At 42.0% G+C, this 26,108-nt stretch overlaps 1 protein-coding gene across 3 annotated transcripts in view; it reads left to right on the top strand.

Annotated features, from left to right (window-relative positions):
* RGS21 (regulator of G protein signaling 21) overlaps positions 1-26,108 on the top strand; it is a 302,653-nt gene that overhangs the window by 120,999 nt on the left and 155,546 nt on the right. For all 3 annotated transcript variants that reach the window (XM_073592774.1, XM_073592776.1, XM_073592775.1), the window contains exon 2: positions 22,476-22,567. In XM_073592774.1, coding sequence (XP_073448875.1) covers positions 22,525-22,567 — 43 coding nt within the window. In that variant the 5' untranslated portion in view covers positions 22,476-22,524. The remainder of the gene's footprint in view (positions 1-22,475; positions 22,568-26,108) is intronic.

Raw genomic sequence — 26,108 nt, 5'->3', positions numbered from 1 at the left:
TTGGCGAATAAAGAAGCTGCTTAAAAAAAGTAAGTAAGTGTTCTCCTATTGAGATACTTAACTTGCATGCTGATCCTTATTTTTGGACTTTATACAGCATCGTTCGTAAAGACCGTTCTTTGTAAAATACATATGATACTTTAGAAAATGACGTTATTTTTTCACCAAATACGATGGGACAGGGTTGGACATACATTTATGTCTTGATAATTTGTCAAATTACCACAATTTGTTGATGTGGTGTAGATGTGTTGGAAAATATAATGCTTCTTCAAAAATGATTCAGTGTAATGTAGGGACAGGACACAGCAGCTGTTTCCACATCTGGACTCACGAGCACTATAGTGTACTATGTGACCATAAATAAATTTTAGAGGGGTAATACACATAGGAGATAATTGAGATGTCTGCATCTGTGAAACTTGCCAGAAAATGTGCATTGTTTATAATTGTTGTTCAGAGGGAATGTTCATCCTGTCTTCTAAATTTTTTATGATCAAAAAAGGCAATTGGCCACAACTCCTAACCAACGTTTAAGTTTATTTATTAAGATCTAAAATATCACTGTGTTTTAACTATACCTTTTGTTCAATTCTCATAGGGGAGAAAAGACTCAGACAACAGTCCAAGGATCCAGGACCCCCCCAAGTCACCAGCCTGAGGCAGAAGTTACCCCAAGCCCCAGCCCAAGACCACGCCCACCCGACGACCTGGAGGAAGGAGAGGTAGAGGAAGTGTGCGAGGTTTCAAGCCCACCAAGTGAGTGACTGACACCCCAGCTTAAGTTAATGTATTTTGGCGTGCATATTGTAACCCTTGTTTTTATTCACTCATTTTAGGTGAGTTTCTGGTTGTGGAAGGCCAAGCGGCAGAGCCATTCACCACAGATAGTGCCCAAAGACTGATTGGCTAGATAATGCTGTGGAATGGCAAAATAGATAAAATGCGTGACCAAATTCACAGCATGCAACTTCGCCTGGACTCCATGCAACAGGAAATGAAGAACATGATTGATGTTTTGGGCAGAATATAATAACGTTTGGCCTAAAAACATCAATCATGTTCTTCATTTCCTTGTGAAGTTTGTTTTTTCTAATAAATGTTTTTTTAATTTATTTGGGATATCCAAATTTACATTATGATGCACACGGTGTGTCATCATGTGCTATCTTCCATCATGGGTTATCAATGTACTTGTTTTGTGTTTGCAACCCCTTCATCATCAAAATTATTTTGTGGTGATAGGAACCAAAAAAGGGATTGCACACACAAAACACGTACATTGCTCACCCATGATGGGAGATAGCACATGTTGACTTGACCCTTTTGTAAATCTCAATTTTGAGCATATTCAAAAGGAACGATTTCCAAGGGTGACATCACATGCACCGTTCTTTAAATGTTGAACTTGGTAAGTTCTTTAATGTTTTGTTATGTTTATAAAAACACTGTTGTGAATGTAAATATTTTTAGAAAGGTCTATTTTTGCTAAAATATGCCTTTAATAATGTTTTAAAAACATATATTTTTACACCACGAAAAATCTTTTAAAAAAATAAAAACCAAAAAAATATTCAAAAATGCACCTTTCAATGTGCACAAAGTAAAATTTTGTTAATAATACAATGCGTGTGGCTGATTATTTCAGACAAATATTTTTTTTTTTTTTTTGGGGCCTGATTAAATAAAGGTAAATGCACTTGCCACTACTACAAGTGCACTAGGAGACAGACATAACTAAATGCAAACAAGAATAAAAACAAGATATTTTTGAAAAATTATTTTTATTTTTTTTTTGGTAAAATTACAGCTGTTGCTGAATAGCAATGGCCCCCCGACCATTAAAATAATTTACATAATGGTCACGCACTTGACGTGCGGTTCGGGGGGGCCAAGCCAATACGGCCAATTTCTAGGCCTGTCATTGTGGTATCCTGTTCCAGTCCGGCCTCAGGCCCAACAGAAGATATATATGTTGCTGAATGTCTACTTAAAAAGTTATGCAAGATGCAGCAAGCAAGGATGAGGTAGTTTAGTTTATAGTCCGCCAGATTAATTGCAGAAAGGAATAAACGGAACCGGCTGGCCAGAATCCCAAAGGCATTCTCCACAACTCTTCTTGCTCTGGCCAGCCGGTAATTAAATACCCTCCTCTCAGGGGTGAGTGTCCTTTGGGGGAACGGCCTCATCAAGTGCTCACCGAGAGCAAACGCTTCATCAGCAATAAAAACTGAGGGGAGTCCATCAACATTCTCGTCATCAGGTGGCAATCCCAGGCCACCGGTCTGGAGACGATGGCACAGCTCGGTCTGTGCAAAGACTCCTCCATCAGACATCCGGCCATACTTCCCCACATCCACAAACAGAAAGTCCAAATGTGCTGAGACCACCGCCATCAAAACTACACTATGGAACCCCTTGTAGTTATAGAAATAAGACCCCGAATGCAGTGGTGGCACAATCCAGACATGCTTCCCGTCAATCACCCCAACACAGTTGGGAAAGTCCCAACGGTCAGTGAACTGGGAGGCCACAGTCTGCCATTCCTGTGTACTTGAAGGAAATTGTGGAGTGCAAAAAAAGAAAAAAATTAAGATAAGGACTTTGAAACCTAAATTGTATATCAGATTACACCAAAACATTAGTGAACAACAGCAGTCAAACATTATCAATATGTGTGTTTGTAATTGAAATGGTAAAAAACATAAGGCCCACTTATAAGATTAATCACCCCCTCTGATGGCCCATTGATCCATTTGAATGTGGGGGGAGGTGTTTTAATTAGCACCCAAAACACACCTGACTGATTCAAACATGTGTGGGGTGGGGGAGGGGTTCTAATTAGGGCCCAAAACACACCTGACTGATTCAAACATTTGTGGGGTGGGGGAGGGGTTCTAATTAGGTTAACAAACACACCTGACTGATTCAAACATTTGTGGGGTGGGGGAGGGGTTCTAATTAGGTTAACAAACACACCTGACTGGTTCAAACATTTGTGGGGTGGGGGAGGGTCAAACAAGACAATGGAGCAGACAATATACATTGTTCAAGGGACTATAGGCTAGAGATATAAATGGACCCAGGATTGCATGGTGGGGAGGTTAATGAAGGAAAATATGCATGTAGGGCAATAAATGATTAATGTCCAAAAACAGTCATGCATGAAGATAAAAGGGACATTCACAGCATATTGAAAGCATGGCAATTAGGTAAGGAGGACATTTATACAATACATTAAAAAACATTTAATATATATCATGTAATGGTAAAGGATAAAACTTACCTTCATATAGTCCTTCTGCAGGACCTGAATAATAGCAGAACAGGTCTCTGGGATTATGATCCCCAGAGCCTGGGGGGAGATGCCTGTCGAGAACTTCAAGTCCTGAAGACTTCTCCCTGTCGCCAAGTAACGTAACGTGGCAACTAGCCTCTGCTCCGCACTGATGGCTTGCCTCATGCAGGTATCCTGCCTGCTGATATAGGGGGTTAGCATAGCCAGCAGACGCTCAAAGACGGGGTCCGTCATCCGGAGATAATTCCTGAAATCCTCAGGATTATTCTCACGGAGCTCACGGAGCAAAGGCATATGAGAGAATTGGTCACGCTGGCGCAACCAATTCTTCATCCATGAACTCCTCCTCGCCCTGTTCATGGACTGGACTCGGGTCAAAGTATTAACCCCAACACCAAGTCCCCACGCAGCACGAACTCGAGAACGAGAACGTCCACGCGACATGGCTTCAAAATGGTCGGCTGGTCAAACAAACAAACTTATAACAAACGCACTGAAGAACAGCAAGACCTATGAAGAACGACCTGAAAATCAGGAACGAACGGACCAGAACGCATTGAAAAGCAGATACAAACCTCACAAGCACAAACTGAACCACAGAAAACGATCAAAATAAGCTGAAGTGTGAAAAGCACGAATCGTCTCTAACCAAACTTCTACTAACACGAGATAAACACGAGATTAGCAGAAGGAGCCCAAAGGGTGCCGTAGTGGGGCTTGAACTTCCTTTTTATAGTCCCGTCGTACGCGCTATACGTCACCGTGTTCCAAACCAGCGGACTTTTGCAGTGAGCGTGTGTGGCCAAGTCCGTCCATTTTTAAGTCCGGCACAAGGAGCAGACAAAGTCCGGCGAAAAGTCCAGCGAGCAAAGTCTGCCGTAAAGTCTGCTCGTGTGTACGCGGCATTACACATGAATATGCTTTGATCTAAACCATTCCATTGTAGCTCTGGCTGTATGTTTAGGGTCATTGTCCTGCTGGAAGGTGAACCTCCGCCCCAGTCTCAAGTTTTTTTCAGGCTCAAAAAGGTTTTCTTATTAGATTGCTCTGTATTTGGCTCCATCCATTTTCCCATCAAGTCTGACCAGCTTCCCTGTCCCTGCTGAAGAGAAGCATCCCCACAACATGATGCTGCCACCACCATGTTTCACGGTGGGGCTGGTGTGTTCAGGTTGATGTGCAGTGTTCGTTTTCCGTCACCCATAGCGTTTTGCTTTTAGGCCAAAAAGTAACATTTTGGTCTCATCTGACCAGAACACCTTCTTCCACATGCTTGCTGTGTCCCCACACATGGCTTCTCAAAAACTGCAAACAGGACTTCTTATGGCTTTCTTCTTGCTACTCTTCCATAAAGGCCAGATTTGTGAAGTGCACAACTAATAGTTGTCCTGTGGACAGATTCTCCCATCTGAGTTGTGGATTTCTGCAGCTCCTCCAAAGTTACCATGAGCCTCTTGGCTGCTTCTCAGATAAATGCTCTCCTTGCCCGGCCTGTCAGTTTAGGTGGACGGCCATGTCTTGGTAGGTTTGCAGTTGTGCCATACTCTTTCCATTTTTGGATGATGGATTGAACAGTGCTCCATGAGATGTTCAAAGCTTGGGATATTTTTTATAGAACCTAACCCTATTTTAAACTTCTCCACAAATTTATCCCTGACCTGTCTGGTGTGTTTGTTTGGCCTTCATGATGCTGTTTGTCACTAAGGTTCTCTAACAAACTTCTGAGGGCTTCACAGAACAGCTGTATTTATACTGAGATTACACACAGGTGGACTCTGTTTATTAATTAGGTGACTTCTGAAAGCAATTGGTTCCACTAGATTTTACTGTACACCGCTCTTCTACAGAGAAATCTGAATAAATCTCCAACTGTCTTTGGTCATCTTATGCTTTCAATAACCTTGATATGGATAGCAGCAGAATCACTGCCATGATACTGACTAAAATGCTTAGCGACATTGGTTGCATAATTTTTCTGTGTCATACAGGTGATCATGGAGGCGATCCTGCAGCCTCCTTGCCTAGATACTGCACAGAACAAATACTGTAGGTGAAGACATATATAACTTATCTTGTGTTACAGTTGACAAAGGAGAGAACTTTAAAATTCCCCCCACTGTTAATGGACCTAGCAATGTCACCCCCGATAATATAGGGACAACAAGGGCACCTGTTGGCACCACATCTGAAGTTTTCTTTAAAACAGTGGCGGCTGGTGTTCAAAATTTTTGGGGGGCGCAAACAAACTGAAAAATTCTGAAAAAAAACCCATCAATTGCAACCTCACTGTGCCCATCAAACGCAGCCACTGTGACATAAAACACAGCCACTGTGCCATCGAATGCCTCAACTGTGCCCATCAAATGCAGCCACTGTGCCCATCAAACACTGCCACTGTGTCCATCATTGCCACTGTGCCATCAAATGCTGCCACTGTGCCCATCAAATGCTGTCACTTTGCCCATCAAACACTGCCACTGTGCCTTAAAATGCTGCCACTGTGCCCATCAAATGCTCCCACTGTGCCCATCAAATGCTCCCACTGTGCCCATCAAATGCTGCCACTGTGCCATCAAATGCTCCCACTGTGCCCATCAAATGTTCCCACTGTGTCCATCAAATGCTGTCACTGTGCCCCCCGCCCGTGGCGAGCGGTGTCCTCCATGCTCCTCCATGCACCTCCATGTCCTCAATGTCTTCTCCCGTCCTCTCCTATGCGCCTGTTATTTCAGCCAATCAGGTGACGGGTAACAGACCCAAGCACCTGATTGGTGGAGAGGCGGTTCAGTTAATTCATTGTGCTAACACAGCTGGGTGACTTGCGAACGGCAAGCATTGCGCTCGCTGTTCACCTTTTTTGACGCCTATTAGAGCCTATGGCTCTAATCAGGTGCTTCAAAGACACCCCCGTCGCTGTAATTCAGGCGCCCGACGCCCGAAAATGGGTCGGGCGCCTGAAAAGGGGGTGGCGACGGCGGCCATGGATAGATTCATGTGGCGCCCGTGTGCCCTTACGGACGCACCGCCACTGCTTTAAAATGTAACCAACTTGTCACTTTACCACTCTCACTGGAAAAACAACTTGGAGACCAGAAGGTACCTGAAGTGGGAGCTCACCGAGATACAATCCTAACACTTTTTGACAGTATCTTAGACTATGTACTATCATTATATAGCACTGGTAAACACCTAAGTGCTATATACTTGACCTCATTAAACTCCAGAAAAGGCAGGTGTTAGCTCAATGTGTTTCTTTTTTGTCTCTATCAACTAGTAACTCCTCCTTAATTTTGGTCCTGGCCATAAGCAAAGCTCCATTCAAAATCAACATTGGATAACCCTACTGACAGAACCTTTCCCACATAGACTTACCTTCCTGGTTAAACTGGTCATCATTGCTACAGGTAAGATGCAGCCTTAAAAATTGGCAGGTCAGTATGCCCTTTATAGTATGAGTGGGATGTCCTAAATCTGACCACAACACTGTATTACCGGCTAGAGGTTTCCTATAAAGTCCCGGAACAACCTGTCCATCTATACCAGATAAAGTTTCATCCCAAAAAGGAAATGGAAACAACCTCCATTTGGCCAGTAATCCTCGAGTCTAGGCCATTATTGTTCAAATAGGCCAACCAGCTCTTCAAGCTGCCGATGTCCTTGGAAACAACTAACAGCAAATCATCAATGTAGCAAAAGTAAGATTTTATACATGATCTGAAAGGTTCTTATCTCCAAAAATGTGGTCCCTCTCCCACCAACCCATATTAAGGTTGGTGAGAAAGGGGAAAACTTAGCCCCCATAGCTGCCCCGCACTTCTGGAGATAGTGAACCCCATCAAAAGTGATAAGCTCTTTCTACACTAAAGAATGATAGCTGTTGTGCTCCAGAAATTTTTTTGTACTGCCTGTATTCCCAATGTATGTGAAATTTACAAATATAAATTAGAAACATCACATAAAACCCATACGTATTTGTCCCAGACACATTTATCAAGTGATGAGATGTCTCTTCTTTCCAGAGGTTTGAATTTTGTCCCAGCAGACATTTCAGTTTGCTTGACAGAATTCTTGACTTAAATAAATTTGTGCAGAGCATCACATTTAAGAAGCAGCATTATTTTGGTATTATGTGATAATGATGCTGTTGTAAGTGATCAACATTTTGTCAATGATCAGGTTCCTAATGTCCAGATGGACTTTCAGGACTGGTGCAGGGTGTGTGACTTTGAAGATCTTGCTTTCAGACTGATTAGTTGAGTCAGATGAATATACTATTCCTGAAAATAGTATACTATTCAAATTGAGATCTGACTTTTATCCTGCCCATTATAGAAAAAAGGAAATGGACCAGTACCAGAGGCTGGTCAAACAAGACCGTACACACCTAGCCTCCATGTCTGCCTCAGGTTGTGTGTTTAAGGATAATTTAACCCCTGATGAATTCCACTTAAGACCTAATGTGCTGATTCTAGTATTGTGATAAAAAGTTCTGATAATGGCGGGTTGTCCGTTGTTTTGGATGTAGAAGTTCATAAATCAAATACTATACACCAATTTTCAGACGATGATACCTGTGCTAAGCTTAAAGGCAATCCTACTAATGCATTCAAAAGGGACCTGCGGCTTCCTGTCTGCAGAGGAGTGAAGGGTCGCATTTTTACAGAAGAAGAGGGTGATATATTTATAACTACTCCTACTACCTGCTCCTTTTATGCTGGTGTTCCACCATCTCCCAAAACCTACAAGGGTCTTGACCCTTTGTTGGGGAGACCATTTGCTGCAGGCATAGCCTCCTTGAAGGAACAACTCTGTCAATGTTGCTGCAGCTCATGGTTACCAGTCTGCCTGGGTATCTGAGGGATACCAAACAGTTGCTGAATAGGTTGAAATGGTTTCCCTGGAGGGACAAATATATATGGGTTACATGTGATGTTTCCAATTTGTATTCGTCCATTTCACTTATATTGGGAAGCCAGGCAGTTTCATTTCTTTTTCTGGAACACCAGAGCCATTATTCTTTGGTGCAGAAAGAGTTTACCTTACAAAGTTTGGACTATTTATTGACTTTCCCCCCTCTCTTGCCTACCTTTATAAGGGTTGGTGGGAGAGGACCCGCATCTTTGGAGATGGGAATCCTTTCAGAGCATGTATAAAACTTTACTTTTACTACATCAGTGATTTTCTGTGTTGGTTGCATTCAAGGTCATTGGCAGTTTGGAGAGCTGGTTAGCCTATTTGAACAATAATGACCTAAACTTGAGGTTAAATGACCGAATGGAGGTTGTTTGCATTTCCTCTTTGGATGAAGCTTTATGTATTAATGGACAGGTTGTTTCTGGACTTTCTAGGAAATCTCTAGGAGCCAATGCTGTGTTGCAGGTGGATTTGGGACATCCTACTCATACTATAGAGGGTATACCGACCGGACAATTTTTAAAGCTGCGTCATATTTGTAGGAATAATGAAAAATCCCAAATACCTCTCTTTTACAGAGAAGTCAGGATAAATCTCCACCTCTCTTTGGGCATCATAATCTTTCAATAAGCTGCATACAGATAGCCACGGAATTACCGCCATGACACTCATTGAAATGCTTAGCGACATTGGTTGCATAATTTTCTCCATGTCATACAGGAGATCATGAAGGCAATCCTGCAGCCTCCTCATAGTCTCCCTGCATATTACACAGGACAAATACTGCAAGTGATGACATATGTAACATTTCCAGTGTTACAATTGACAAAGGAGAGAATTTTAAAATCCCTCCCACTGTTGGTGGACCTAACAATGTCACTCCCAAAAATATGGGGACAACAAGGGCACCCGCTGTGACTACATCTGAAGTTCCCTTTAAAATGTAACCAACTTTTCACTTTACCACTCTCACTGGAAAAATAACTTGGAGACAGGAAGGTACCTAAAGAGGGGGCTGGCCAGGACATAGCCTTAACACCTTTGGACAGCATCTTAGAATATGTACTATCAGCGTTGGAGTTCTAAGAGGTTTTTTTTTTTAAGAACGTGATTAAAGCCGGAGGCTCTAATTGGCTGCAAAAAAGGTGGGCCCACCCACTTGTGACATGGAAGTGGAGATTTATTCTGACTTCTCTGTAAAAGAGAGGTATTTGGGATTTTTTCGATGCAAACTAGGAGGGCTATGGAGCTGAATTTTGAGTAGGATGTCGCTCATTTTTATGTGTGACATCTCCATCTTTTCTTTTTCCTTTTCACTTTATTGGTTTAAGTTTATTTATGAGTATTTAATTTTATTAAAATTTTTTTTGCATTTATGTATATTTCTGTTTACATTATTATATGTTTAATTATGAGTTGATTTATGCATAATATAGTTAATTTTCTGTTTTCAGTACACATTTATTTGTTGTTTGGGGTGAGTTCTCTTTTCCTTTTGTGCCTGATCGCCCTGTTGATTTCACCTGATGATGGGATATCTAGTTTCCTTTATGTATTTGACAGTGGAGGTTGGTAAGTGTTAGTGTAGAGCAAGTCTTCCTCTGCTGTTTTTATTTTTTTTAGATGTTTTTACCTTGTTTGTGAAGTTTCTAATAAAGGTGATTTTTCAGTACTGTGGTCGTCCAGACTTCCCTTTTATGTTTTGGACTTGCTACAATATTATGTACAAATGTAATTCCTTTGTCAAATATGATTGTATAACTATGGTTAAAACCCAATTGAAATTGCACACATTTTTGCTGATAATTTTTTTGTAATACCTTTGTCTCTCAGTGAAAAGGCTCCTTGTTAGCCTCACATTGCACTGCTCTATTCTGGCAGAGCTGAATAATGGCCACACCCCTCAGAACAAGATTAATCATATAGACCTGTATTGCAGAGAAGGGATAGAAATGTGTCTGACAAGGTCTGCATGCAATAATGGGAGCAGTGCGTCTTTTCCCAAAGCCTATTAGACTGCCCATTTTTTTTTTTTGTATTACTTTTTACAGTAAAAAACATAAACATAAGCAGCAAACACACATACACAAAAGAATCTCTAAGTTATAAACTGTAGCACTGGAATTTAAATATATATTTATTCCAGCATTTACCCCACTATGCTATTTCCTGAGACAACATACAATTCCACAATTTAAAACCATTAAGCACAACCTGTCTTGTCTAATCCAGTCAACTTGTTGAATACCTCCCGATAACCATCTTTTTTGTAACTAAAATAATTTGGGTTATCAAATTTCCATCCATTTTGCAAGGAAAGAAATAAACACACAATCTCCTTAAATGCTATTATTATGGGGGTCATTTACTAAGAGTCCCAGGAAGTACTGGACGCTCTACATGCTCTACAACTAGGCGAACATGTGAAAGAAAAATTGCGCTATTAGCGGCAAACATGCCTTAGTAAATTCAGAATCTGTGCTAATTGGCGCTAATCGACGATTCTGCAGATCTGCAAGTGCCAATTGCTACCAAGTTATTAACCACTTCAGCCCCGGAAGGATTTACCCCCTTCCTGACCAGAGCACTTTTTACAATTTGGCACTGCGTCGCTTTAACTGCTAATTGCGCGGTCATGCAATGCTGTACCCAAACGAAATTTGCGTCCTTTTCTTCCCACAAATAGAGCTTTCTTTTGATGGTATTTGATCACCTCTGCCGTTTTTATTTTTTGCGCTATACACGGAAAAAGACCGAAAATTTTGAAAAAAAATGATATTTTCTACTTTTTGTTCTAAAAAAAAATCCAATAAACTCAATTTTAGTCATACATTTAGGCCAAAATGTATTTGGCCACATGTCTTTGGTAAAAAAAATGTCAATAAGTGTATATTTATTGGTTTGCGCAAAAGTTATAGCGCCTACAAACTAGGGTACATTTTCTGGAATTTACACAGCCTTTAATTTATGACTGCCTATGTCGTTTCTTGAGGTGCTAAAATGGCAGGGCAGTACAAAACCCCCCCAAATGACCCCATTTTGGAAAGTAGACACCCCAAGGAAATTGCTGAGAGGCATGTTGAGCCCATTGAATATTCATTTTTTTTGTCCCAAGTGATTGAATAATGACTAAAAAAAAAAAAAAAAATTACAAAAAGTTGTCACTAAATGATATATTGCTCACACAGGCCATGGGCATATGTGGAATTGCACCCCAAAATACATTTAGCTGCTTCTCCTGAGTATGGGGATACCACATGTGTGGGACTTTTTGGGAGCCTAGCCGCATACGGGGCCCCGAAAACCAATCACTGCCTTCAGGATTTCTAAGGGCGTACATTTTTGATTTTACTCCTCACTACCTATCACAGTTTTGAAGGCCATAAAATGCCCAGATGGCACAAACCCCCCCCAAATGACCCCATTTTGGAAAGTAGACACCCCAAGCTATTTGCTGAGAGGCATGTTGAGTCCATGGAATATTTTATATTTTGACACAAGTTGCGGGAAAGTGACAATTTTTTTTTTTTTTTGCACAAAGTTGTCACTAAATGATATATTGCTCACACAGGTCATGGGCATATGTGGAACTGCACCCCAAAATACATTCTGCTGCTTCTCTTGAGTACGGGGATACCACATGTGTGGGACTTTTTAGGAGCCTAGCCGCGTACGGGCCCCCGAAAACCAATCACCGCCTTCAGGATTTCTAAGGGTGTACATTTTTGATTTCACTCTTCACTGCCTATCACAGTTTCGGAGGTCATGGAATGCCCAGGTGGCACAACCCCCCCCAAATGACCCCATTTTGGAAAGTAGACACCCCAAGCTATTTGCTGAGAGGCATGGTGAGTATTTTGCAGCTCTCATTTGTTTTTGAAAATGAAGAAAGACAAAAAAAAAAATTTTTTTTTTCTTTTTTTAATTTTCAAAACTTTGTGACAAAAAGTGAGGTCTGCAAAATACTCACTATACCGCTCAGCAAATAGCTTTGGGTGTCTACTTTCCAAAATGGGGTCATTTGGGGGGGGGGGGTTGTGCCATCTGGGCATTCCATGGCCTCCGAGACTGTGATAGGCAGTGAAGAGTGAAATCAAAAATTTACGCCCTTAGAAAGCCTGAAGGCGGTGCTTGGTTTTCGGGGTCCCATACGCGGCTAGGCTCCCAAAAAGTCTCACACATGTGGTATCCCCGTACCCAGGAGAAGCAACAGAATGTATTTTGGGGTGTAATTTCACATATTCCCATGGCATGTTTGAGCAATATATCATTTAGTGACAACTTTGTGCAAAAAAAAAAAAAAAAAAAATTTGTCTCTTTCCCACAACTTGTGTCACAATATAAAATATTCCATGGACTCGACATGCCTCTCAGCAAATAGCTCGGGGTGTCTACTTTCCAAAATGGGGTCATTTGGGGGGGTTTTGAACTGTCCTGGCATTTTATGCACAACATTTAGAAGCTTATGTCACACATCACCCACTCTTCTAACCACTTGAAGACAAAGCCCTTTCTGACACTTTTTGATTACATGAAAAAATTATTTTTTTTTGCAAGAAAATTACTTTGAACCCCCACACATTATATATTTTTTTAAAGCAAATGCCCTACAGATTAAAATGGTGGGTGTTTCATTTTTTTTTTTCACACAGTATTTGCGCAGCGATTTTTCAAACGCATTTTTTGGGGAAAAAACACACTTTTTTACATTTTAATGCACTAAAACACACTATATTGCCCAAATGTTTGATGGAATAAAAAAGATGATCTTAGGCCGAGTACATGGATACCAAACATGACATGCTTTACAATTGCGCACAAACGTGCAGTGGCAACAAAATAAATACATTTTTAAAAGCCTTTAAAAGCCTTTACAGGTTACCACTTTAGATTTACAGAGGAGGTCTACTGCTAAAATTACCGCCCTCGATCTGACCGTCGCGGTGATACCTCACATGCATGGTGCAATTGCTGTTTACATTTGACGCCAGACCGACGCTTGCGTTCGCCTTAGCGCGAGAGCAGGGGGGACAGGGGTGCTTTTTTTTTTTTTTTTTTTTTTTTTTTTTTTCTTTATTATTTTTTTGCTTTTTTATCTTATTTTAAAACTGTTCCTTTCATTTTTTTTTTTTTAATCATTTTTATTGTTATCTCAGGGAATGTAAATATCCCCTATGATAGCAATAGGTAGTGACAGGTACTCTTTTTTGAAAAAATTGGGGTCTATTAGACCCTAGATTTCTCCTCTGCCCTCAAAGCATCTGACCACACCAAGATCGGTGTGATAAAATGCTTCCCCAATTTCCCAATGGCGCTATTTACATCCGGCGAAATCTAAGTCATAAAATGCTCGTAGCTTCCGGTTTCTTAGGCCATAGAGATGTTTGGAGCCACTCTGGTCTCTGATCAGCTCTATGGTCAGCTGGCTGAATCACCGGCTGCATTCTCAGGTTCCCTGTTGAGACAGGAGAGCCAGAGAAAAACACGGAAGACGGTGGGGGGGGGACATTCTCTCCCACTGCTTGTAAAAGCAGTCTAGAGGCTAATTAGCCGCTAGGATTGCTTTTACATGAAAGCCGACCGCAGGCTGAAAAGAATGATACCAAGATGATACCTAAACCTGCAAGCATCATTCTGGTATAACCACTCAAAGTCGTGAATGGTGTACCTGAAGACAAAAAAATGGTTAACAATAAAGCACAGTAAACGGTAAAGTATAAAAAATTGCATACCTGAAAAGCAAACATGATAAAACATAATAACAATAAAACATTGCAGAATAGAATACATGCGTTTTTGGGAACCCTAAACTGCTGAGGACGACAGTATAGATCTGATCGGATCAGATATTGATCCGATCAGATACTATACCACTAAGGGAGGATACGGTGCGTGCGTGGGTGTTAGCGCGACCGGCGCTAACCTGACGCTGCCTGGGGCTGGTGCTTGCCAGTTCACCAAAACGCTACCAAAAAAACTGTTAGCGATCGCAGGGATCAGGCCTGACTCTGCGAATGCTGCAGTTATGCGTTTAGTGTTTTGTAAGTGACAGTGATCGATCGATACTGCAGTTGGGTGGGCTGGGCTGGGCCGGGCGGAGGGGCAAAACACTGGTGCTAGCAGGTATCTGGGCTGATCCCGCTAACACTGCGTTTTTGGGAACCCTAAACTGCTGGGGACGCTAGTATAGATCTGATCGGATCAGATATTGATGCGATCAGATACTATACCACTAAGGGAGGCGTATGCTGCGTGCTAGGGTGTTAGCGGTACTGGCGCTAATCTGACGCTGCCTGGGGCGACGCATATCACCGCCGGGCGATCAGGGGGCTAAACCTTTATTCAGTAATAAACGGCGGGTGCCCTGACACTATAAAAAATAAACGAACTAACCAGCGTAACGGTTATACGGTGATCAGTGGTGAAAGGGTTAACTAGGGGGGCAATCAAGGGGTTAAAACATTTATTAGATAGTATATGGGGGTCCATGTCGCTATAAAACGCTGACGGCGAACCTAAATATTTACGTCCCTAACTAGCGTCACCAGCGACACTAATACAGCGATCAGAAAAATGATCGCTTAGCGACACTGGTGACGGGGGGTGATCAAGGGGTTAAAACTTTATTAGGGGGGGTTAGGGGGGTATCCTAGACCTAAAGGGGGCCTAACACTCACTGCCCTAACACTGTAACTGTCACAAACTGACACCAATACAGTAATCAGAAAAAAAAAAAAAAAAAAACCTGCTTGGTGTCAGTTTGTGACAGGGGGGGGTGATTGGGGGGGATCGGGGGGCGATCGGGGGGGGGGGATCGGGGTGTTTTGTGTGCCTGGCATGTTCTACTGTGTGTGTAGTGTTGGTGCACTCACATACCTGTCTTCTCTCCTCGGGCCGGAACGGAAATTACCGAGCCGAGGAGAGATGACATCATTTGTGTACACTACAGAGGCAGGGAAATGATCCCATTGGCTGGGAGCGATCGCGAGGGGGGGGCCACGAATGGATGGCCTCCCCCTCACCACCGATCGCCGGGGGAGATTTGCCGACCGCCGCAGGCACCGGGGGGGGTCCGATCGGACCCCCCACCCGCGGGCAGGCAAGGACGTACCTGTAAGTCCTTTTGCCTGCCCGTGCCGCTCTGTCGACGTACATCGTCGTGCGGCGGTCGGCAACTGGTTATATAGCACTGCAACCATGATCCCTGAATGTGAATATAACTTTTTTATGTGAGATGTGCTCTACCTCATGTGCATCTATTTATGTATATTCCAATTAGTATTCCTAGTTTGTTTTCTTCTTTTGCTAACGAATGCAATTATGAATGAGTATTACAGAGTAATGTCTGCTATTCTGTAAAGTTACATGTATTGAACATTTAAGTTACATATCTGTTGTATGTTTTTTGTTTATTTAGGTGACTATAAAGCCGTAATTATTTATGTTCATTCTTTAATCATACTACACTATTTTGCAGGTCTCAGTGTACTTAGCACAATGGCTTGGTGGTCTGCTCACATGTCTCCAGATCATTCAAGTTATGAGTGCAAATCCCAGACAATCTACCACTCACCTAAGGCAGCTGTTTTTATTTTTCCAGTGCACAAGTGAATTAAAATAAGAAAACAAAAAAATGTAAACTGCCAGTTAACTAGTGTGTGATGTTTGGAATGCCACACCATAATAATATTAAATACTTACATACCATTGTATGTATTTGAAGAGTTAATATAATAGAATCAACCAAAATAATGTGCATTGCTAATAGGCCTCTGCCTGTTTTCAGCATATTCTGCTGAGTCCAATGCAATCTTTTATTAGGTGTTACCCTCTGTGGGATTTGAACCCATTAGTCCTTCAAGGCCTGAGTCTTTCAAGGTAGAAGCGCTGACCACTAGCCTATTAATATTATGGAAACAACCATGCTCATGCTGATGTGGCATTGGCTATTAGGAAAAAAAAAATGGAAAAAATGCATGTGGTCCCTCCTCCAGTCCATACCAGGCCATTTGATTTTAAGGGGAACTCAATGCCAAAATGTAACAAAAAATTGGCGTAGGGTCCCCCACCAAAATCCATACCAGGCCCTTTGGGTCTGGCATAGATTTTAAGGGGAACTCCATACCAAAATGTAAAAAAAAATTTGCCTGGGTCCTCCTCAAAATCCATACCAGACCCTTATCCGAGCATGCAGCCTGGAGGTCAGGATAGGGGGGGACAAGCCCCCTCTCCTGAACCATACCAGGCCAGCCCCCCAAAGCACCTTGTCCCCATGTTGATGGGGAGAAGGGCCTCTTCCTGACAACCCTGACCGGTGATTGTCGGGGTCTGCAGGTGGGGGCTTATCGGAATCTGGAAGCCCCCTTTAACAAGGGGGCCCCCAGATCCAACCCATTCATCAAAAAAGTATCAAAAAATACAAACCACAAGAGACAGTTTTTGACATATCCTTTTTTTTTAAAAAAAAAGGAAAAAAAGTGTCCCGCGATGTACATCTATCGTCAATCACGGCACCCGACGGACCTGAAAAATAGAAAAAAATCAAAACGCTCCGCCTTGATGGGAGGGATCCCGCCTTTTTTTAACAAGGGTTGGGCCACCCGGGTACGGCCACCCAGGTACTGTGGCCCCACCCCTCTGACATCACATGATGTCAGAATGGGCGGGGTCACCCAGTTTACATCACTGGGTGGCCCCACCCTTACCAATATAACACCTGTCAAAGTGAAGAGACAGTGGTCGGCGGGAGCCCTCCCATCGAGGTGGAGCGTTTTGATTTTTTGGTTTTGCGTTTTGACACAAACCAAGAATCAATATACTGAGAGAAAATAAACACTATTTTTTTTTTTTTGATTGGGAAATCAAACTTTATTAAGTAAACACAGACACATGTACATCAAATATTTAACATGTACAAATGCTTTAAGTACAATCACATACAGTACATTTGCAAACAGTGGTATACTATAGTTCTGACTTGCTAACTTATTAAATGGATCTTACAGTATGGTTTACACATTTGTCTTTGGATGCTTTTTCTTCTCAGCCTTCAACTCTACTATTTCTGCATCAATATACTATCCATATGCAATAGGGTAAACAAAACATTGTTGACAATAACCTCGTAGCTCTATGCACAAGTCTCCCCATCCCCCAACCACCCGTCCCATATCCTTGAGTATTTTTGTATACATCCTGGTGTGCTTATAGATCAATTGTTTGTATGGGAGAGAATTATTAACATCCCTTTTCCAGCTTGATAAGGTAGGAGTCGTATTCTGTAGCCATGTTTTAGCTATTACTTTTATGGCCATAAAGAGAACTTCAGAGATAAATGTGGCTTGGAATTTGTCAACGTCTGTATCTGGGAGAAGGCCCAGAATACATAGTTTTGGGTCTAGTACAACTGGGGATCCCATTTGATCATGTAGGAATTTAATCACTTGGATCCAATATGCCTGCAGGATCGAGCATTCCCAGATTAAATGATAAAATCGGCCTGACTCTTCATCACAGAGAGGGCATGATGACCTATATGTAGGTTGGAATTTGGCCAATTTATTGGGTGTCAGGTATGCTTGATGAACTATGTATAGCTGTGTTACTCTATCGGAAAGTTTGGGTGATGTTGTTCTAACATTTTCTAGTATTTCATCCCAGTCGGAGTCGCTAATATCTCCAATATCGCTTTCCCATCTTGATTTGGCCTTTTGTACTACTGACTTTATTCTAGGTAGTCTAATGGAATAGTACAGGTTGGATATCAATTTTTGTGATTCTGATCCCATAATTATATCCAGAATTTGGGGGCATTCCAGAGTAAAATTAATTTCCCTAAATTGAGAGCGTAGGGCATGGCGGAGCTGTAAATACCTAAACATTAATTGTTGGGGAATAGAGTATTCTTCTTTGAGGGCTTGAAATGTTTTAGGTCGAGAATTAGTTATTACTTGATGGAGGTAAATGATCCCATATTTAGCCCATATAGCAGGGTCTGGTATTCGTTTGAGCTCTGCCAGATGATTGTTAAGCCACAAGGGGGTGTGGGAATGTATATGTCCCATTTTAAGCTTCTTTAGCGCTATATCCCATATTTTTTGATGGTGTAAAAGCACCCCATCGTTATAGTGTGAAGATCTTTTACTAATTTGTCCTCCCTTAAATATAGCCTGAAGAGGTGAAGCTAGAGAGCTTCCAGGGCTGCTAGATACTAACATGTTATAGCGTTGCATTTGGCTCTTATGGTAATGGTACATATGGGATAACTGTGCCGCTATATAGTATTCCTGCAGATCCGGAAGTGAGGTTCCTCCCATATTTGAGGGATTTTTAAGAATATGCCAGGCCAATTTGTGTCGTTGATGTCCCCAAACGAATTTATTCAATATAGATTCCATTTTTTTAAAGATCCCAAGGGGGATGTATAAGGGAGCGTGCCAAACCATATAAAGGATCTTGGGTAAAATAATCATTTTAATGATATTTATTCGTCCCATTACCCCTAGGGGCAGTTTGGACCAGGCTTGTGTTTTAGCTTTTAGCATGGCAAACAGCAGTTCTATATTGTTAATAACATAGTCCTTTAGATCCCTTGTAATTAGCAGCCCGAGGTATTTAATGATGTTTACCCTAGCTAATGGTAAGTCCGGGTGCGTGTGGGCGGGAGGGAAATGATCTATGGGGATTTATCCCAGTTTATGCGTAGCCCTGAGAAACTCCCCATTCTGTCAATAATCTCCAGTGCTGCCTGAAGTGACAGGCCCTGATCAGCTAGATACAATATAGTGTCGTCCGCATATAGACCTATTTTAAAATTACCTACTAGTAATCCAACTATTTCTGTTGCAGCTCTTATGGCTATAGCCAATGGTTCAGCCGCCAATGCATACAATAGTGGGGAGAGGGGACACCCTTGGCGCGTGCCTCTTTCAGTGGATAATTGCCCAGATAACCAACAATTTACAAAGACTCATGCTTTGGTGATTGATGTAATATTTGCACCCACTTAATAAAATTTGGCCCAAATCCGAATTCTTGTAAACATTCCCATAAAAATGGCCATTCCACCGAGTCAAAGGCCTTTGCGGTATCCAAGGCCACTATTACTCTAGTACCATGGTTTTCATGTTGTGCTTGAAGATTTAAAAATAACCTCCTAATATTCATGGAGGGAGGGAGTGTTCCATTTTTAAATATATTTTGATAGAGTTGTTGTAGTTTAGGAATAAGAATTTCTGAAAATGTAGTATAGAATTCTAATGGTAGGCCATTGAGGCCAGGAGCTTTGGATTTAGACAGCTGGGACATTGCTTCTGAGATATCTTCTTGAGTTATAGGGGCTTCAAGCATCTTAACCTGATCTGGGGTAAGCCTAGGGAATTGAATACTGTGTAAGTGGTTTTTAATGTCCTGTGCAGAGTGTGTACTCTGCGTTTTGTATAGTTCACTATAAAAGGATTGGAATCTAATGGCTACCTGAGGTGGGTCTGTTATGAGGTCCCCTTGGGGTGTATACAAGGATACCATAACCGGTGGTTTATCGTTTAAGTGCACGCCAGTAGTTTTCCCACTACTGCAGGAACTTGAAACTGCATATGCAGTTTCAAGTTCCTGCAGTTTGTCAGTCGTCAGTTGCAAAATAAGTTTAGAAGAGTGTTTAAATCTATTTATTCTTGTTGCGAGTATCCTACAGGTGTGATTTTTAAATATATCCCATGCCAAGGTGACCGATTCTGTAGTATTCAAATTATTTAATACATATTGTAACTCCCTGATTATAAATAAACACTATTTAAGCAAGGCTGTAACTACCATGCAAACACAGACACCCAAAAAATAAATGGAGGAAAACATGAAAATCAGGAAGGAATTGAGTAGGGTTTGTCCACTGACATCACACAAGCCCACTGCCAGGGGTATTTAAACCAACGCTGGACCTCCCGTAGATGGGGGTAAATGGCCACGGAAACTATAATGTAAGGTGAATCATGTATTTACATTAGATAAGTATAGTATCAAAACTGCACTAAGGCTAACATAGTGTTAAATGCATTACTGTCTTGGGTTTAGTCTGCTAATAGTGTAGGGAGCCTATTGCTCCTCTGAATGATGTTATTATAAGCAGGGATTTTCCACATGCTATAAACAAATATACATGCATATAGATCAGAAAGATCCTAAATGCAAATTGATCAAGTGGACATTGTTAGATACCAGTGAAACGATAACTACAGTATATTCAAGGATAATAATAATCTACCAGTTCCCCAAGGTGAACTAGAGTAAGACAAAATAAACTACAAAACAAACTACTAAAAAACGCCAACAGACTTAATTGTACCTTTAAACTTGATGATCGAGGTATGTAGGTCTTGAACAGCCACATTAAGGCATGTCCCATGGGTCTGTGTGGAGATAGAATTGCATATTTGCACAGGATCTGTCAAAATCCACAATGGAGGGAGACAATCACCCTCATCTATGTCTATCTAATCAAAAGACTAAAGCAGCATACCTGCTTGATTCCACGTGTAATGAATAGGCTCCCTTGGAAAGGTGGCTGCCAGCATCCAGGCTCCTATATACCCCCCCATCCCCCCGGCGTGTGACGTCACGGCAGGATCCGGACGATGGGCAGGGGACTGGGGTATGGGGAACCATATGACTCACTACCCTTTCTTTTATGTGACAGAAATGGCACTGCTGGCATGGGGATGCACACAACACCTGTGCATCCCCATACCAGTAAACACAACCCAGCATGGAGCAAGGTTTATAAAGCCCTGTGTGAATGAGGCATTAGTGCTAAATAAGCATGCAAGGTGAGACTTCAGACTTTTAGTCTTCGTTGGTTGAATGTTTTACTCACTAGGTAGTGCAGTCAACTTCAGGATGCTATCCCTACAGCTCATAGTTTTATAAAGTCAGCAACAGTGGCTCCTGTATTTTTATCCCCAGAGGTTCACTAAATTTCTTTTTAAAGTTGTTCAATTTCCAGCTAAACCAATTCCTTCTTACTCTGCCTCACCCAATACGTGACCTACAAGACTTAAACTCAATTGAATCCATGTTTAACAATAAGGACCCCCCTCTTCATTGTGTCTCGCAGTTTTATAAGGCTCTTATCACACTACAGAGTCCTGCATATCCGGAATATCTTGCCAAATGGGAAGCTGACCTTCATTCACAACTGACCGACAACTAAAGAGATAAAGTTCTAGTGCTATCTCACACCTCCTCAACTTCATCCAAAATGGCGGAAACCAATTATAAGCTTTTATCCAGATGGCATTACAGTCCAACCAAATTACACCGCATGTTCTCTTCCAATTCACCATCGTGCTGGAGGAATTGTGGGAATAATGTCTCACATGCTCGTATCTGGTGGGACTGCCCCCTAATCCACCCGTATTGGTCAGATGTACTTAACCTCATTAACAAGATTGTTGGTCTCTCTCTTCTCTCAGACCCATGGACAATTCTCTTTCATGGCAATCCTGAACCAGTTGGACCATATAAACGATCCCTTACCCCACATCTTTTTACGGCTTCTCAGAGAAGGAACCGTTGGGTGACCCCATAAGGCTAAAGGTCTTATACCTACCTTATGGGGTCACCCAACGGTTCCTTCTCTGAGAAGCTGGCTACAAAAAATTGATGAAGTCTGTTTGTTAGAGGAACTCACCCATATTGCTAAAGGCAATATTAGTCGTCACACCAAAATTTGGGCCCTCTGGTTCGAATTCACAACCACTTCCGGATATAAAAACATTATGCATCCTTCCTCTACGGACAAGCCAAATGACGTTTTCTAACTTTTTAGGTTTACTGCTAGATTATTACCGCATTGTGTTGTTTTGTGATATATGCTTATCCAGACTAAAATTTCCACTTGGAACCAGCTACCTTCCCATCTCTCTCCCAATGCTCCCTTCACTTTTTTCATTGTTCCCCCCCCCTTTCTTATAATATAATTCCAGCTATTTACAGTTGATATTATGCTATAGTTTGTTATAATGATTGCCCAGACCCAGGCTATTGATTATTACTATACTTAGTTTTTTCTATTTTTGAGCTTCTTGTCCCTGCCGGTCTATGGGTAACCTCTGTCTGATTTTGTACTTGTACCTGGTTTTCTATAATATGTATACACTATTTGTGTTTTACATTATTTATCTGAAATAAACCGGTTTTAAACAACAAAAAATAAAGTTGTTCACTTTATTGTATTCTGTAAATTATGTTTGCTCTGTTTCTTTTACAGAAGAGACAGAGGAATACATTAAGCAACCCAAATTCTGCTAAGCAATAGAATGGAATATCATGAGTCCATGAACAAATTGCTGGCCAACAAAGGTAAGCTTGCCATAATAGTCATGTGTTTAAAAAACTGTTATATATTTGCAGTAAGAAGAAATTACACTTTGCTACAATGTAAAGTAGTGAGTGTACAGCTTGTATAAAAGTGTAAATTTGCTGTCCTCTCAAAATAACTCAACACACAGCCATTAATGTCTAAACCGCTGGCAACAAAAAGTGAGTACACCCCTAAGTGAAAATGTACAAATTGGGCCCAAAGTGTCAATATTTTGTGTGACCACCATTATTTTCCAGCATTTTCCTAACCCTTTGTGACTGTAGACAAGACACAATTGTCTGGTTGCCACTACACATTCTTGACACCATCTTAGTCTGCTTGTCTTCATCAAACTGTTTGCGGGCTCTCTTGTGCATCATCTTTAGAAGAAGCTTCCTTCTGGGATGACAGCCATGCAGACCAATTTGATGCAGTGTGCGGCGTATGGTCTGAGCACTGACAGGCTGACCCCCCACCCCTTCAACTTCTGCAGCAATGCTGGCAGCACTCATACGTCTATTTCTCAAAGACAACCTCTGGATATGACGCTGAGCACTTGCACTCCACTTCTTTGGTCGACCATGATGAGGCCTGTTCTGAGTGGAACCTATCCTGTTAAACCTCTTTATGATCTTTGCCACCGTGCTGCAGCTCAGTTTCAGGGTCTTGACAATCTTCTTATAGCCTAGGCCATCTTCATGTAGAGCAACCATTCTTTTTTTTAGATCATCAGAGAGTTCTTTGCCATGAGGTGCCAAGTTGAACTTCCAGTGACCAGTATGAGAGAGCGAGAGCAATAACACCAAATTTAACACACCTGCTCCCCATTTACACCTGAGACCTTGTAACACTAACGAGTCACATGACACCATGGAGGGAAAATGGCTAATTGGGCCCAATTTGGACATTTTCACTTAGGGGTGTACTCACTTTTGTTGCCAGCGGTTTAGAAATGAATGGCTGTGTGTTGAGTTATTTTGAGGGGACAGCAAATTTACACTGTTATACAAGCTGTACACTCTTTGCATTGTACTAAAGTGTAATTCAGTGTTGTCACATGAAAAGATATAATAAAATATTTATAAAAATGTGAGGGGTGTACTCACTTTTGTGAGATACTGTATATATACTCTCTGATCACAACCTCATTAGTTTCACTGTATCCTTGCCTTTAACCACCCATCCCTCCAAGCAGCAAACGGTTACTTGTAGGAACCTTCGCCACTTTAACCTTTCGCTTCTCTATTCTGCTACTGACCACCTATATGACATAATCTCTCCCCTGTCCTGTCCTAACCTGGCCACCTCTGTCTACAACAGTTCACTGTCATCATCACTCAACGCACTTGCTCCTCTAACTACACGCAGAATCAGGCCCCTACTGTTACAACCCTGGAAAACTGACAACACTAGAAATCTCAAGAGACATTGCCACACTCTTGAATGACTGTGGCGTAAAACCAAATGCTTGCAGGACTTCACCCTATATAAATCTGCTCTCCTAAGATACAATTCCTGTCTCAAGGCTGCCAAACAGGCCTACTTTGTCTTATTAATACCTTATCATCCAGTCCTTGTTGGCTCTTCTCTACCTTTAACTCTATGCTTAGTCCCCCACCCCCTCTACCAACTAACTCACTCACTGCCAATTACTTCAAAGACAAGATTGATGTAATACGTGAAGACACCTCCACTGTGCGTACATCTTCCCCACTCAACATACCTTGCCTAACATCACAGTCAACACTCTCCTCTTTTAGACTGGCTACTACTGAAAAGGTTACAAAACTTTTCTCAGATGCCCACCTAACCAATTGTCCTCTGGATCCTGTTCCCTCACAACTTCTACGGTCACCCTCTTATTCAATCCTATGCTCCCTCACTCACATCTTCAATCTCTCCCTCTCTAGTGGCACCTTCCCCTCCCCTGTAAAACATGCGCAGATTACTCTCATACTTAAAGGCCCTCACTGGACCCCACCAACCTGAACAACTTAAGACCCATCTCATTGCTCCCATTCACCTCCAAACGTCTCTAGAACACTTAGTCTACAGCCGTCTTAGCTCCTACCTCAGTGAAAATATTCTTCTTGACCCCTTACAGTCTGGCTTTCGCTCGCAGCACACAGAGACTGCCTTACTAAAACTCATTAATGATTTACTAACTGCTAAAACCAACAGCCACTACTCCATACTCCTACTGCTTGACCTCTCTCTGCAGCCTTTGATAGTGTTGACCACCCGCTCCTTCTCAATAAACTTTGTTCCCTTGGCCTCCAAGATTCTGCTCTATCCTGGTTCTGCTTCTACCTATTACAGCGCTCCTTCAGTGTTACCTACAACTCTGTCTCCTCCTCTCCATTGCCCCTTTCTTTGGGGGTCCCCCAAGGCTCTGTTCTTGGACCCCTTCTCTTTTCTATATACACCTTCCCCCTTGGTCACTTGATAACCGCCCACAGCTTCCAATACCACCTATATGCAGATGACACCTAAAATATATCTGTCTGCTCTTCACCTCACTCCTTCAGTCTCCTCTCGCATTACTAACTTACTAACTGACATATCAGCATCGATGTCACACCACTTGCTTAAACGAAATCTCTCTAAAACCGAGCTGGTAATAATCCCCCCTGCCCGTGCCCCCCGCCATGACTTTTTCATCAAAATCAATACTGCAAACATCAATCCCTCCCCTCATGCCAGGGTACTAGATGTAATCCTAGACTCTGACCTGTGCTTTCAGCCCCAAATCCAATTGCTGTCCAAAGCTTGTAGACTTCACCTCCATAACATCTCTAGAATACGCCCCTTTTTAACAAATTATACCACCAAGCTACTCATTCACTCCCTTGTTATATCTCGCCTTGACTATTGCAACTCCCTTCTCATTGGCCTACCTCTCCATAGGCTATCCCCTCTTCAGTCTATCATGAATGCTGCTGCTAAACTTATCCACCTTACCAAGTGCTCAGTGTCTGCCGCCCCTCTCTGCCCTAAACTGGTTCCCGATCACCCAGCGAATTAAATTCAAAATACTAACCACAACATACAAAGCCATTCATAAGACTCCCTACTCTCAAGCTCCCTTGTCTCCTCCTCCCATGCTTGTCTCCAGGATTTCTTCAGAGCTTATCCCATCCTCTGGAACTGTCTACTTCAACCTGTCTGGCTATCTCCTACTCTAGCTGCCTTCAGGCAATCCCTGAAAACTCATCTCTTCAGTGAAGCCCATCAGGCCTCCATCTAATCTTCTACCACTTCCATCACCTCATTCCCCACAGTTACAACCTTTTGTACCACCTGCCCCACCCCATTAGATTGTAAGCTCTTCTGAGCAGGGCCCTCTTAATCCTCTTGTATTTTATTGTATTGTAACTGTATTGTCTCCCTTTTATATTGTAAAATGCTGTGTAAACTGTTGGCGCTACATAAATTCTGTATAATATTAATAATAATAATATTAATACACACATACACATTCTATGCATTAGGGTGAAAAACCTTCTGTGGTGCTGTGGTGCTACAGCCCCCCCGAGCCCC

The sequence above is a fragment of the Aquarana catesbeiana genome, linkage group LG07 (assembly GCF_042186555.1).
Source record: "Aquarana catesbeiana isolate 2022-GZ linkage group LG07, ASM4218655v1, whole genome shotgun sequence".
In the NCBI taxonomy this organism is placed as follows: domain Eukaryota; kingdom Metazoa; phylum Chordata; class Amphibia; order Anura; family Ranidae; genus Aquarana; species Aquarana catesbeiana.
This window is presented reverse-complemented; position numbering and strand designations above follow the sequence as displayed.